The 14,333-nt window shown below is 47.2% G+C and overlaps 1 protein-coding gene across 3 annotated transcripts in view; it reads left to right on the top strand.

Moving 5' to 3' along the window:
* Positions 1-14,333, top strand: part of SPAG5 (sperm associated antigen 5) — a 25,316-nt gene extending 10,983 nt beyond the window's left edge. For 2 of the 3 annotated variants that reach the window (XM_010372331.2, XM_030924030.1), the window contains exons 5-24: positions 5,219-5,293; positions 5,535-5,627; positions 5,725-5,853; positions 6,066-6,185; positions 6,308-6,400; positions 6,504-6,617; positions 6,968-7,061; positions 7,239-7,386; positions 7,467-7,569; positions 7,734-7,867; positions 8,073-8,211; positions 11,786-11,897; positions 12,069-12,155; positions 12,421-12,541; positions 12,654-12,765; positions 13,150-13,230; positions 13,374-13,529; positions 13,610-13,684; positions 13,815-13,895; positions 14,133-14,333. In XM_010372331.2, coding sequence (XP_010370633.1) covers positions 5,219-5,293; positions 5,535-5,627; positions 5,725-5,853; positions 6,066-6,185; positions 6,308-6,400; positions 6,504-6,617; positions 6,968-7,061; positions 7,239-7,386; positions 7,467-7,569; positions 7,734-7,867; positions 8,073-8,211; positions 11,786-11,897; positions 12,069-12,155; positions 12,421-12,541; positions 12,654-12,765; positions 13,150-13,230; positions 13,374-13,529; positions 13,610-13,684; positions 13,815-13,895; positions 14,133-14,204 — 2,139 coding nt within the window. In that variant the 3' untranslated portion in view covers positions 14,205-14,333. The remainder of the gene's footprint in view (positions 1-5,218; positions 5,294-5,534; positions 5,628-5,724; positions 5,854-6,065; positions 6,186-6,307; positions 6,401-6,503; positions 6,618-6,967; positions 7,062-7,238; positions 7,387-7,466; positions 7,570-7,733; positions 7,868-8,072; positions 8,212-11,785; positions 11,898-12,068; positions 12,156-12,420; positions 12,542-12,653; positions 12,766-13,149; positions 13,231-13,373; positions 13,530-13,609; positions 13,685-13,814; positions 13,896-14,132) is intronic. The other variant, XM_030924029.1, reaches the window with a different exon arrangement.

Below are 14,333 nucleotides of genomic sequence, written 5' to 3'. Positions count from 1 at the left end.
GGACTGGAGTGCAGTGGCCAGATCTCAGCTCACTGCAAGCTCCGCCTCCCGAGTTTACGCCATTCTCCTGCCTCAGCCTCCCGAGTAGCTGGGACTACAGGCGCCCGCCACTTCGCCCGGCTAGTTTTTGTATTTTTAGTAGAGACGGGGTTTCACCGTGTTAGCCAGGATGGTCTCGATCTCCTGACCTCGTGATCCGCCCGTCTCGGCCTCCCAAAGTGCTGGGATTACAGGCTTGAGCCACCGCGCCCGGCCTGTTGTTGTTTTTTTGAGACGGAGTCTTGCTCTGTCGCCCAGGCTGGAGTGCAGTGGCGTGATCTTGGCTCATTGCAAGCTCTGCTTCCCGGGTTCCCACCATTCTCCTGCCTCAGCCTCTTGAGTAGCTGGGACTATAAGCGCCTGCCACCATGCCCAGCTAATTTTTTGTATTTTTAGTAGAGACGGGGTTTCACCGTGTTAGCCAGGATGATCTCGATCTCCTGACCTCATGATCTGCCCGCCTCAGCCTCCCAAAGTGCTGGGATTACAGGTGTGAGCCACCACGCCTAGCCTCTATTGTTTATGTGAAGAAGATTTCTCAGTGTTTACATCTATCAGAATGGAAAGGAGTCAGCTGGCATGGTGGCTCACGCCTGTAATCCCAGTACTTTGGGAGAGTGAGGTGGGAGGATCGCTTGAGCTCAGGAGTTCAAGACCACCCTGGGAAATATGGTGAAACCTCACATCTACAAAAAAAATACACAAATTAGCTGGGTGCGGTGGTTTGTGCCTCTAGTCCCAGCTACTTGGAAGGCTGAGGTGGAAGATCACTTGAGGCCGGGAGTTGAAGGCTGCAGTGAACTGAGATCTTCCCACTGCACTCCAGCCTGGGCGACAGAGCCAGACCCTGCCTCAAAAAACAAAGAGTCATGAATTGTTGCTGAACCATTTCTTATTGCTAGAATTATAGTAATCCACAGATATATGAACTAATAAGGGGAAGGAAGCTCCATCAATTTCATTAATAGGTGATTCCCAATTAAATTTTGCTGAGCATGTTTATTTTATTAGAAATTATATTACAGTGACTACTATACAACTGATTAAAAGATTTCTCTATCCAAAAGAAAGCTTTTTCACTTTAAAGTCTTCTGGTCAAAGGAGTTTAAAGGAAATTTTAATTTAAATTTAGACGAACTTTTGTTGTTATTGCAGAGATGATGGTTAATAACAGATTTTATTTTTATTTTTTGAGATAGAGTCTCGGTCTGTCACCCAGGCTAGAGTACCATGTTGTGATCAGGGCTCACTGAAGCCTCAGCTTCCTTGGCTCAGGTGATCCTCCCACCTCAGCCTTCTGGGTAGCTAGGACTGTAGGTGTACGCCACCACACCTAGCTAATTTTTTTGTATTTTTAGTAGAGATGGGGTTTTGCTATGTTGGCCCAGCTGTTCTCAAACCCCTGGGCTTAAGTGATCTGCCAGCCTTTGCTCCAAAGCACTGGGATTACAGGTGTGAGCCACTGTGCCCAGCTAATAACAGACTTTAAAGCATACAAATATATTACATTAGGATGAAATTGTGAGAAAAATAAATGTTCAAAGAGAAAAAGCGATGACATAATAACATTTCTGACTGCTAAGAAGAGCTTTTTCTTGTATTTTAAAAAGATAGCAACTAGGTATCATATCATTTTGGTGGATGTAGTATTTATGTCACTGGATATATTTAAGAGTAATCTAATTATTTTAGGCTGGGTGTGGTGGCTCACACCTGTAATCCCAGCACTTTGGGAGGCCGAGGTGGATGGATCACCTGAGGTCAGGAGTTCGAGACCAGCCTGACTAACATGGCGAAACCCCGTCTCTACTAAAAATACAAAAATTGGCCAGGCGCAGTGGCTCACGACTGTAATCCCAGCACTTTGGGAAGCCGAGGCGGGTGGATCACGAGGTCAGGAGATTGAGACCATCCTGGCTAACACTGAAACCCCATCTCTACTAAAAATACAAAAAAATTAGCCAGGTGTGGTGGCAGGCACCTGTAGTGCTCCAGAGGCTGAGACAGGAGAATGGTGTGAACCCAGGGGGCAGAGCTTGCAGTAAGCCGAAATCGCACCATTGCACTCCAGCCTGGGTGACAGAGCGAGACTCTGTCTCAAAAAAAAAAAAAAGAAAATACAAAAATTAGCCGGGTGTGGTGGCAGGCGCCTGTAATTCCAGCTATTCGGGAGGCTGAGGCATGAGAATCGCTTGAACCCAGGAGGCGGAAGTTGCCGTGAGCCAAGACTGCACCACTGCACTCCAGCCTGGGGGATAGAGTAAGACTCTGTCTCAAAAAAAAAAAAATTATTATTATTATTATTATTTTTTGAGACAGAATCTCACTCCGTCGCCCAGGCTGGAGTGCAGTGGCGCGATCTTGGCTCACTGCAAGCTCCGCCTCCCGGGTTCCCAACATTCTCCTGCCTCAGCCTCCCGAGTAGCTGGGACTACAGGCGCCCACCACCACGCCCGGCTAATTTTTTTGTATTTTTAGTAGAGACGGGGTTTCACCATGTTAACTAGGATGGTCTCGATCTCCTGACCTCCTGATCCGCCCGCCTTGGCCTCCCAAAGTTCTGGGATTACAGGCGTGAGCCACCGCACCCGGCCCAAAAAATTATTTTAAATTGTCAATATTGATAATATGCTGGACATTACAGTCTTTGTAACAATTTAAACTTAAGGGTACTTAGTTTTTGCAGGAAATATGAGAGGAAAGTAGCTAAAAGACCACTGTTGGCCCAACATGGTGGCTCACACTTGTAATCCCAGCACTTTGGGAGGCTGAGGCTGGCAGATCACTTGAGGCCAAGAGTTTGAGACCAGCCTGGCTAACATAGTGAAACCCCATCTCTATTAAAAATACAAAAGTTAGCTGGGTATGGTAGTACACTCCTGTAATCCTAGCTACTTGGGTGGCTGAGGCATGAGAATCCCTTGAACCCAGGAGGTGGAGGTTGCAGTGAGCCGAGATCGCACCAGTGTACTCCAGCCTGGGCAACAGATTGAGACTGTCTCAAACAACAACAACAACAATAACAACAATGTTCTAGAGGACTCTGTTACAACACAGGCCTAGGAAGGAAGGGAATGGTGGCAGGTGAAGGAACTGATAGCACTTCACCATTGTGGCTGTTGAGATAATAGGTGGCTGCTGCTAAGAAGAGATGGTCCCCAAGTGTGCAAAGACCTCCTTAGAGTTGAAAATATCCTCAAAGTAGTGACTTACCATTTGCCAAAAATCCTGGAAACCATAAGCTCCGTGTTCCTCCAGCTGCTCAATTTCTCTCCTGTTTTCTTATCTTTGTATCCTTTCCTCTGGTTCTTGACCTTGTTTCCCATCCCTGAATCTGCCTTGCATCCTCTTCCCCTGAAGCTTGCCAGGTCCCTTTGTAGGCCACTGAAGCAGAACCAAAGAGGGGAAATGACATACCTTTAGCCATTCTCCATCACCATGCCATGTCCTTGCTGCCTGGCTGCCTCCTTCACATTAATCTCATCACCTGCCTGACTGTCCAGCTGAGCACTATGTGAGCCCTATCCAAGCTCATGTGCTACTCTGTGCCTTACTGCACGATGCAGCAGTGAATGATAACTGCTTTGCTGGGGAAGGGAGCCATGAACTCCAAGAAATCAACACTGCTGCTCCAGTAGTAATTTTTTCCCCAGATGATGGCTGCCTTGCCTCAGTAATGAAGACTCCCACTTTTCTCTTAGAACTTATCTTCCAGGGTTCTACTGCCTTTGAGATCATACTTACTTACTCTATGCATACTATGAGTTTTATCTATTTGACCCAGGATAATGAGCAGACAATTAAGGAAGTAAAAATGATGAATAAATACCTAAGAAGGTTAGCATTATTGGCAATAAAAAATGCAAATTGAACAGTGAGATGCCATTTTCTTGTGACTCAAAGCAAATAATAAAATAGGTAAAGCTGGTAAGCATACTTTGTTTATGTGTAGGATATAAATTGGTTCATCCTTTTTTTTTCTTTTTTTTTTTTTTTGAGAGAGGGTCTCACTCTGTTACCCATATTGGAGTGCAGTGGCATGAACATGGCTCACTGCAGCCTCTACCTCCTGGGCTGAAGGGATCCTCCCACCTCAATCCAGCTGAGTAGCTGGGAATACAGGCACGTGCCACCATGCCTGCCTGGCTAATGAAAAAAAAATTTTTTTTTTTTTTTTTTTGAGACGGAGTCTCGCTCTGTCGCCCGGGCTGGAGTGCAGTGGCCGGATCTCAGCTCACTGCAAGCTCCGCCTCCCGAGTTCACGCCATTCTCCTGCCTCAGCCTCCCGAGTAGCTGGGACCACAGGCGCCGCCACCTCGCCCGGCTAGTTTTTGTATTTTTTAGTAGAGACGGGTTTCACCGTGTTCACCAGGATGGTCTCGAACTCCTGACCTCGTGATCCGCCCATCTCGGCCTCCCAAAGTGCTGGGATTACAGGCTTGAGCCACCGCGGCCGGCCTTTTTTTTTCTTTTTTAAGAGATGGGGTTTCACTATGGTGCCCAGGCTGGTCTTGAACTCCTGGACCTAAGTGATCCTCCTGCCTCAGCCTCTGAAGGTGCTGGGATTACAGGCATGAGTCACTGTGCCTGGCTAAACAAAGAAATTTTTTACCTACCTGTGGATTTTTCTTTCTGACTTGGCTTCACTGAATTGTGAACTTTGCTCCTACTTTTAATAGGAAAGGTGGCTGGGTGTGGCAGGAGCACTTTGGAAGTCCGAGGCAGAAGGACTGTCTGAGGCCAGGAGTTTGAGACCAGCCTGGGCAACATAGCAAGACCTCATCTCTACAGAAAATAAAAAATAAATAAAATAGGAAAGGCTCCTATAACTCACTGGGTGGGAGGAAGAATGAGGTGCTGGCAGTACATGTTGCCTACTCAAAAGGAACAACTTGGCCGGTCACGGTGACTCACCCCTGTAATCCCAGCATTTTGGCCACCAGCCTGGCCAACATGGTGAAACCTCGACTCTACTAAAACTATACAAATTAGCTGGGTGTGATAGTGCATGCCTGTAATCCCAGCTACTTGGGAGGCTGAGGCATGAGAACTGCTTGAACCTGGGAGATGGAGGTTGCAGTGAGTTGAGATTGTGCCACTGCACTCCAGTCTGGATGACAGAGCATGACTCTGTCTCAAAAACAAACAAAACAAGGAACAACTCTGTTTTTCTGGCTAGATAACTAATAAACTTCAGCATCTTAAGGAGAGCCATGAGATGGGACAGGCCCTACAGCAGGCCAGAAATGTCATGGTAAGTGTTGATTGACCTTACACCACCATTGGGTCTCCTGTGAAGATCAAGAATGGAGAATCCTGGGTGGTTAGTAGATGGTGATACTAAGCTGTGGTGGTGAAGGAAGGTTTCCAAACCTTTGTAAAGTATATCTCCTTATAGAGAGCTTGGAATTTGGGGTTAGTGGTTTTCTTCCCCAGTGCCCCTGTTGCCTGCTTAGTGACTATTTGATCTCACCTACCCATTTTTTGCTCTACAGCAATCATGGGTGCTTGTCTCTAAAGAGTTGATATCCTTGCTTCACTTATCCCTGTTGCATTTAGAAGAAGATAAAACTACTGTGAGTCAGGAGGTAAGCAGCATGAAGATGGAGGTAGAGGCCTGTTGTGGGACTAAAAGCCATAAAGAGGAACCAGACACATCAACTGATTCTTATTGTATACTCTCAGCATACAGAAATCTTGGTCTCTTGCTGTTTTGATTTACTGAAGAAATTGAGGGCAAAGCTCCAGAGCCTCAAAGCCGAAAGGGAGGAGGCAAGGCACAGAGAGGAAATGGCTCTCAGAGGCAAGGATGTGGTAAGGTGCCAGGCATTTGTTCTTGTATGTGGGAGGTTTCCACCTCAAGGTTCCTGTAGGAACACAAATGCACTTTAGACACAGATGGGTGGCCTAAGAACTGCCTGCCCTGGGGAGTAAAGAACTGATCTATTGAGGTGTCAGATGGTTACAGCTTTTTGTGTTGGCTCCCCTGTTGCCCACTGTGTCCTTGCAACCTCTTCCCTCAATAGGCAGAGACAGTGCTGGAGGCTTTCTGTGCACATGCCAGCCAGCGCATCAGCCAGCTGGAACAGGACCTAGCATCCATGCGGGAATTCAGAGGCCTTCTAAAGGACACCCAGACCCAACTGGTAATTTAAGGGCATTTTCTTTCCTGGGGTCTGTGCTGACAGACTGGGAGGGTGGCTGCATACTCCCACTTTGCTGTATCCAAAGGGAAGGGGCTCCCGCCTAGGCAATCTTTCTTTTGTAGGTAGGGCTTCATACCGAGCAAGAAGAGCTGGTTCAGCAGACAGTGAGTCTTACTTCTACCTTGCAACAAGACTGGAGGTCCATGCAACTGGATGTGAGTATTTGGGGCCATCATAATTAATTCCTTACTCACATTAAGTCCTGTTAGGAGCTTTGCCTCAAGTGTGCTCTACTGACCTGCTTGCTTCCCCTGGTAGTATACAACATGGACAGCTTTGCTGAGTCGGTCTCGACAACTCACAGAGAAACTCACAGTCAAGAGCCGGCAGGCCCTGCAGGAACGTGATGCAGCAATTGAGGAAAAGCAGGAGGTACAGACCAGGAGTGGGGACTGCTTAGGTTTGGTTTCCTTTCTAATGTGTAATATCATTAGCCTCTTACCCTGGATCTGTTTTCTTTTCACCCTGTGGGTTTGGAGGCCAGCCAGGTCCCTTAGCTGTAAGATGGCCTTAAGCCCAGTTTTTTCCTTTGCCCTTCAGCATCTTTACTTTAGCAGCTTTTCTCCTGTCTCCACTTTTTCCTGAGGATCAACCTTATTTTCTGCAATGTTGATGCCCAGGAGCAAGGTAGTTTTCTGTCTTGTTCAGAAAGAAGCTGGACCAAGTCCTGGGATTATTGATTCAGGAGGAACTACAGGAGGAAAACCATCTTTTCTTCCTAGGTTTCCAGGGAGCTGGAACAAGTCTCTGCCCAATTAGAGGAGTGCAAAGGCCAAATAGAACAACTGGAGTTGGAAAACAGTCGTCTAGCAACAGGTGTTTGTGTGTGTGTGTGTGTGTGTGTGTGCACGCATGTAAGCAGTTGAGCCCTGTTAAGGCTTGGAGTGTGGCACTAGAGCAAGGAAGTACTCAGGAGCACTTTCTTTGGAGCAGAAGTTTGGGCAGTTTCTGGCCTCGTAACTGCATGGTGTCATTAGGATACTTTTGTTCTAGATCTCCGGGCTCAGTTGCAGATTCTGGCCAACTTGGACAACCAGCTAAAAGAGCTACAGAGTCAGCATGCCCATTGTGCCCAGGACCTGGCTGTGAAGGATGAGTTACTCTGCCAGCTTACCCAGAGAAATGAGGAGCAGGCTGCTCAGTGAGTTCCTAACAGGGTATTGTGGCAGTAGGCATCCAGGAATTAGGACCAAATGGGATCTAATATATGGTCTCTGACAGATGGCAAAAGGAAGAGATGGCACTAAAACACATGCAGGCAGAACTGCAGCAGCAACAAGCTGTCCTGGCCAAAGAGGTGCGGGACCTGAAAGAGACCTTGGAGGTAAGGAATATGGCTTGGGGCAAGGGAGCTAGTAAACCTCAGGAGTGTGATTCTTGCCTGATAGTGTTGAGGTAAGGTTTGAGACCATGAACTAAAAAAACTAGTGCCTTCTGTCCCTTGGGCACTAAAATTCTCCCTCCCTGTCTTGCTTCTTGTCTTCCCAGTTTGCAGACCAGGAGAATCAGGTTGCTCACCTGGAACTGGGTCAGGTTGAGTGTCAATTGAAAACCACACTGGAAGTGCTCCGGGAGCGCAGCTTGCAGTGTGAGAACCTCAGGGACACTGTAGAGAACCTAACGTAAGTTCTCTAACTTTCTGTACTTCCCCCCAAGTGCTTATTTTTTTTTGTCAGGAACACTTCTAGAAGCCAAAATCTCCAAGAAGAGAACTGTGAGTGTTAAGCCTCTTGTTTCTCTCCTTTAATGCAGCTCTGTGGGGATTTGGGAGAGGCGTTCAGAGAAGGTAATTTGGTCTTTGGTCATCTTCCCTTTTCCTTATTTCAGGGCTAAACTGGCCAGCACCATAGTAGATAACCAGGAGCAAGACCTGGAGAAAACACGGCAGTACTCTCAAAAGCTAGGGGTGCTGACTGAGCAACTACAGAGCCTGACTCTCTTCCTACAGACAAAACTAAAGGAGAAGGTAGGATCCTGGGGTTCCTTCTCTTGTCTTCCAATTGTATCTTTATTTTACAGAATAGTCTTCATAAAACATTACTCTTTTTCTAACTGTGACCTTATATGATTTTCAGTTACCTACAGGACCTCATTAGCCTGTTGCTTAAACCTTTTTTCCCCTGTCTTCTACCTCCCTATTATGAACACTTTGCACCAGCTAGACTGCCTGTATGCTACACATATGTCCCCATTTTTATCTCCAGAACCCAGACTCTGGCTGTTCCCACATTCATTCTCTTCTTTCTTCAAACTGGAAATGCCTTTTCTATTAAAATCCTCCCTTCCAACCCAGGCAACATGGTGAAAACCATCTCTACAAAAAATACAGAAATTAGCCCAGGTGTAGTGTTGTGCACCTGTAGTCCCAGCTATCCAGGAGGCTGAGGTGGGAGGATCACCTGAGCCTGGGAAGTTGAGGCTTGCAGTGAGCCATGATCATACCTGGTTAATTTTTTGTATCACTGCACTTCAAACTGGGTGAGAGTGAAACCCTTTCCCCCCACAAAAAAGAAATCTTCCCTGGTTCACCTTCTTTGAAATGTTCCCAAATCAAATCATGTGGACCTGGCGATCTTTTCTTCTGCCATATTTCTCATGAACTTACTCTCCTTTTGTATTTGTATTAATTTTCCTTGGATACCTGGTCTCTTCAATCAGACTATGTTTCAAGAAAGTAGAAATATAGCCTTCTTTGGCCTCCCTGCAGTGTGCACTAAACAATAAATGGTTGATATCATTCAGAATACACAGGTAATTAGCTTATTCAGCAGATAAAGCCACAACAAATATCCTAAAATCTGGCAATTGCTTATGACCTGATCCTCTTTCCCAACTGGGTGCCGAGCCCAGGAAATGCCAACAAATCTACAGTTTAGCATGGAAGACAACCAGATGTAAACTTGTCATTTGACTTATGATCACGGTAGAGGTCTGCATGGACCACTGTGAGAGATAGAGAGGGGAGGACCACTTCAACCTTCGAGAATTAGGATCCCTTCTCAAAGCAGCTGACCTTGGGTACAGTCTTGAGGTTTAGAAGTTTGTGGGGTAGGGGTGGGTATTTAGGAACACCCACTAGACAGAGGGAATGGTGTATGAAAGTTTCATCTGACGACATAAGAGAGTCATATGTAGAAAGTCATGCACATTGTACATGATGTGTTCTTTTTTGTTCCATATGAGATGCCGCTCATATGGAATGCAGCAAGTCTGAGGAATGGGAAGCAGCTCTTTATGGCTGCAGCGTGAGAGCTATGTGGGGCAAGGCAGGAGACAACACTGGAGAAGTAGGCAGAAGGCAGATTTTGAGGGCTTGAAATAATGGCAGTTTTATAGGCGGTAGAAAGGAAAGGATGGAGTGAATGGATTCAATAGATATTTAGGAAGCAGATGCAGTAGAACCTGGTGACCAATTTGATGTAAGAGGCAGAAGAGTGAATGATGATCCTTAGATTGCTAGGAAAGAGGGCCCAGTGGGTTAGCTGTGTTAGTGTGTGGAGACGGGGTAGTGACACCTCCGGATCATCTCCATGCTCAGGGAGCACTTCACCTATGTGTCGGGAGGAATAGCAATAGGAAGCACTTCAATTCCCCACAACTCAGACACCCAGACGGGAGGGCAGAGAACCAAGGCTGAAAGGAGTGGAGAGCCTGAGAGAGAGAAGAGACTGAGGGGAGGTAATGGTGACGCAGGCTAACCAGTTAGCGGGAGAGACCTAGACTGGGGGTGGGCAGAGAAGGCGGGAGAACTGGAGAGAGGACCTAGCCTAGGAGGAGAGGGAGCAGGCTGAGCAGGAAATGCTCTGGGTAGGAGATACAGACTCCAAGGAAATATCCAACAAGTAGAGGAGGATTTGGGATTGGAAAAGCTGAGGTCCAGGTGGGAGAGCTGAGGAGGGATAGAACAGGAAAGGTTGAGCCATGGGGTTTCAAGTATGTGGAAAGGAGCAAAGATGTTAGGAAAGGGTCGAAAGGGCACATCCTGGAGTCCCAGGTAGCAGGACGAGGATGGCAGGGGAAGAGCCAAGGAGACAAAGCGGAGATGCTGAGTGGCTCCTGCCTTGCCCGGCCTTACCTGTGCACAGCCAGTTAGCTGCTGCAGCCACAAGCACAGCTCCTCCAGAACTGAGGCCGGCAAGCTTTTCCTATAAATGACCATATAATAAGTACTTTTGGCTTTTTGGGCCATATCGTCTCTGTCTCAACTACTCAACTCTGCCTTTGTAGTTCAAGAGCAGCCATAGACGATATGTAAATTAATGGGTCTGGCTGCGTTCCACTAAAATTTATTTACAAAAATAGTTGGCAGGCTAGATTTGACCTGTAGGCCACAATTTGCTGGTGTTCCCTCTCCCTGCTCTAGAATAGTAAATACAGGAGTAGGAACAGACTTTTGATAGGGTGGCACGGGGAAAATGATGAACTCAGCTTCATACAGATTTGACTGTGGAACCTTCTGGTAGATTCTTTACAGGCAGTTAGCCTTTTGAGTCTGCAGACTGGGAAAAAATCCAGTTGAGAGAGGGATGGAAGTCATTCATGTGGAAGGGAAGTTTGAAGTAGATGTTTTTGTGGTGCTCCCAAGGCAAGGCCACCCTGGGAATGAATTAGAGTAAATTTAGGGCCAAGGACTGAACCCAGAGGATCCAACAGTTAAGGAAGGACCTGTGGATAGAGAAGAAATAACCAGAAAGGTGTGAGGCCTGCCTTTAAAGGAGAGAGACTCATGTCCTGCAAGCTAAGAAAAGAAAGTTTCTAAAAGAACAATGTGGTCATCAGTATCAAATAGGTCAGGTAAAACAAGAGCTTCAATGTATGCATTGCATTTGAAAGTAAGGCTGCCACTGGTGAACCAAATGACAAGAATTTAGGCGGAATGACAAGGGAGAAGCCTGAGTGTAGTGGGCTGGGGAGTTAATAGATGGTGAGAATTATAAACAAGTATAGGCCGGGCGTGGTGGCTCACGCCTGTAATTCTAGCACTTTGGGAGGCCGAGGTGGGCGGATCACGAGGTCAGGAGATTGAGACCATCCTGGCTAACACAGTGAAACCCCATCTCTACTAAAAATACAAAAATTAGCTGGGCGTGGTGGTGGGCGCCTGTAGTCCCAGCTACTCGGAAGGCTGAGGCAGGAGAATGGTGTGAACCCAGGAGGAGGCGGAGCTTGTAGTGAGCAGGTATGGCGCCACTGCACTCCAGCCTGGGCCACAAAGCAAAACTCCGTCTCAAAAAAAAGAAGTATAGGTTCCTTCTTTTCTTTTTTCTTTTCTTTTCTTTTCTTTTTTTCGCAGTAGCTAAAAGGGGATTTAAGGTAAGAAGAAGGGTTTTGTTTAGGTTTGTTTTTAAAATACTGCTGTTTTTGTGGGAGAGGCTGAAGAATATAAACATGTTCAGGGAAAGGCACTAATGGAGAAGTTGAAGATAGAGAATTGAGATAATAGGTGGAACAGTATTTTGGAAGAGATGGCTGGGAGTTACCTGGAAGCCCAGGAGTTCACTAGACCTGAACAGCAGCTATTTTTTCTTCTTTGCCCTTAGACTGAACAAGAGACCCTTCTGCTGAGTACAGCCTGTGCTCCCACCCAGGAACACCCTCTGCCTAATGACAGCACCTTCCTGGGAAGCATCTTGATAGCAGTGGCAGATGAAGGTTAAAGGCCCTGGGATTTGAGGGCGGGAAAGCTGTAACCCTGCTCCCGATATCTTCAGCTGTTGAAGATGTCCACCAGCGGGCTTGTCTGTCTTACCCTGGCTTCCATTATGATAGACCCCTCCCTGGATCACCAGAGGGGCCCTCTCCCATTATTGGTTTTTCTCTTAGAGCCAGAATCAACTCCTGTGCCCTTGCTTGGAAGTGACAAGAGTGCTTTCACCCGAGTAGCATCAATGGTTTCCCTTCAGCCTGCAGGTTAGGAGGGGCTCCAGGGATCCTGCCTCATTTCTAGAAAATCTGGTGGTGATAAGTAAAGACAAAAGCAGTGAGAAGTGCTTTGCTCTAAAAACCTCAATTCTACTTGGGCTCATTTCATTTCTGCCTTCTGGGATCTGTAATGTTCCAGACATTCAAATCCTGTAGGTGGGGAACACGGATAAGAGTTGCAGAAATGATGGCTATACACTCCTTCCTTCCATGGCTGGAAGGCTAGACCTCTATCTGGGACTTTCTCTTTCAGAGACCCCAGGTATGGAGGAGAGCCTGGCAGAAATGAGTATTATGACTATTGAGCTTCAGAGTCTTTGTTCCCTGCTACAAGAGTCTAAAGAAGAAGCCATCAGGACTCTGCAGCAAAAAATGTGAGTGGGATGCAGTTTTGGTGACAGAGGGACAGTGAGACAGCCTCTTATGCCAAGGGTTCAACTGGCCCCTGAGAGGACAGGAATGTTGCTGAATTCTTCATTTCTTCAGTTGTGTGCTGCAGGCTAGGCTACAGGCCCAGGAAGAACAGCATCAGGAAGCCCAGAAGGCAAAGGAAGCAGACATAGAGAAGCTGAACCAGGCCTTGTGCTTGCGCTACAAGGTGAAGGAGGGACCTAGAAGTGGGGCAATGAAGAACTGGGGCAGCTCTACTGGCCCACTGGGAGCCATTATCTCTCCAGCAATCTGGGTGGTGGGGATTTTCCAACCACTGCCCTAGTTTTGCCCTTCCTGGGGTCAGACATTTCACATTTCAGCTATGGGCTGACCTATCTTCCCAGACAGACCCAGGAGAGAAGTCAGGAACTCTAGCAGAACTCTCCCAACACTGAAATGTGCCTTGCCTGGCTTGGCTCTGGAGGAAGAATTGGAGTGATATCAATTGGTCTCATGTGGGCTGAGCATGGGTCAGGCACTCTCTCCTATCTCCTGGCAAGGGCTGTGAAGAGACCAGCTCTCCATGTGTCTTCTCATCTTTCCCTCACAGAATGAAAAGGAGCTCCAGGAAGTGATACAGCAGCAGAATGAGAAGATCCTAGAACAGATAGACAAGAGTGGCGAGCTCATAGTATGTTCACCATCATGCCCAGGCCTTTGCCTTCTGTGTTACTGGTCAGCCAGGATCCCAAATATGAGAAATGGTTTACTTTTGTTCACCACACGTTGTCTATCCTTATGTCCTATTGGACACCTCTCCATTCTTATTCCCAGAGCCTTAGAGAGGAGGTGACCCACCTTACCCGCTCACTTCGGCGTGCGGAGACAGAGACCAAAGTGCTCCAGGAGGCCCTGGAAGGCCAGCTGGACTCCAACTGCCAGCCTGTGGCCACCAACTGGATCCAGGAGAAAGTGTGGCTCTCTCAGGAGGTGACTCAGAGTTAACAGAGGAGCTGGACAGCAGGTGGGGACCCCAGGCTGTACCCCTGTTGATCTGGACATATTTCTAGGTGGACAAACTGAGAGTGATGTTCCTGGAGATGAAAAATGAGAAGGAAAAACTCATGATCAAGTTCCAGAGTCATGTAAGAATGTCCATGCCATTCCAGGGCCATTTCCTACCATCGTTAGCAAATGCCCTGCCATGTTTCCCCTGTCCTACCAAGTTTGCTCCTCTTTTATGCATAGGACTTATAAAATCTGTTTGCTTTCTAGAGAAATATCCTAGAGGAGAACCTTCGGCGCTCTGACAAGGAGTTAGAAAAACTAGATGACATTGTTCAGCATATTTATAAGGTATAGGCAGGAGGGAGGTGATATAACTAATGTACCTGGTACAAGGCCTGGCCCCAGGAGGTACTAATGAGCACAGCTCTTGTTCCCAGCCTTTACTGAGAGCTGGGCCTGAATCACTTGCAGGCTTCTCTGTGGTGTCTGTTTTCTCCCCTCTAATTCAGCGGCTGCCTCCTGGGGCTGGGAGCCCTGGGCCTTGGGCCTGTGGTCCTGAGCTGCTTTTTCTGCCTTTCTTCCCAGACCCTGCTCTCTATTCCAGAGGTGGTGAGGGGATGCAAAGAGCTACAGGGATTACTGGAATTTCTGAGCTAAGAAACTGAAGGCCAGAATCTGCTCTACCCCTTTTTACCTGCAATACCCCTTTACCCCAATACCAAGACCAACTGACATAGAGCCAACTGAGATAAATGCTATTTAAATAAAGTGCATTTAATGTATTTC

The sequence above is a fragment of the Rhinopithecus roxellana genome, chromosome 19 (genome assembly GCF_007565055.1).
Source record: "Rhinopithecus roxellana isolate Shanxi Qingling chromosome 19, ASM756505v1, whole genome shotgun sequence".
Taxonomy (NCBI): Eukaryota; Metazoa; Chordata; class Mammalia; order Primates; family Cercopithecidae; genus Rhinopithecus; species Rhinopithecus roxellana.
This window is presented reverse-complemented; position numbering and strand designations above follow the sequence as displayed.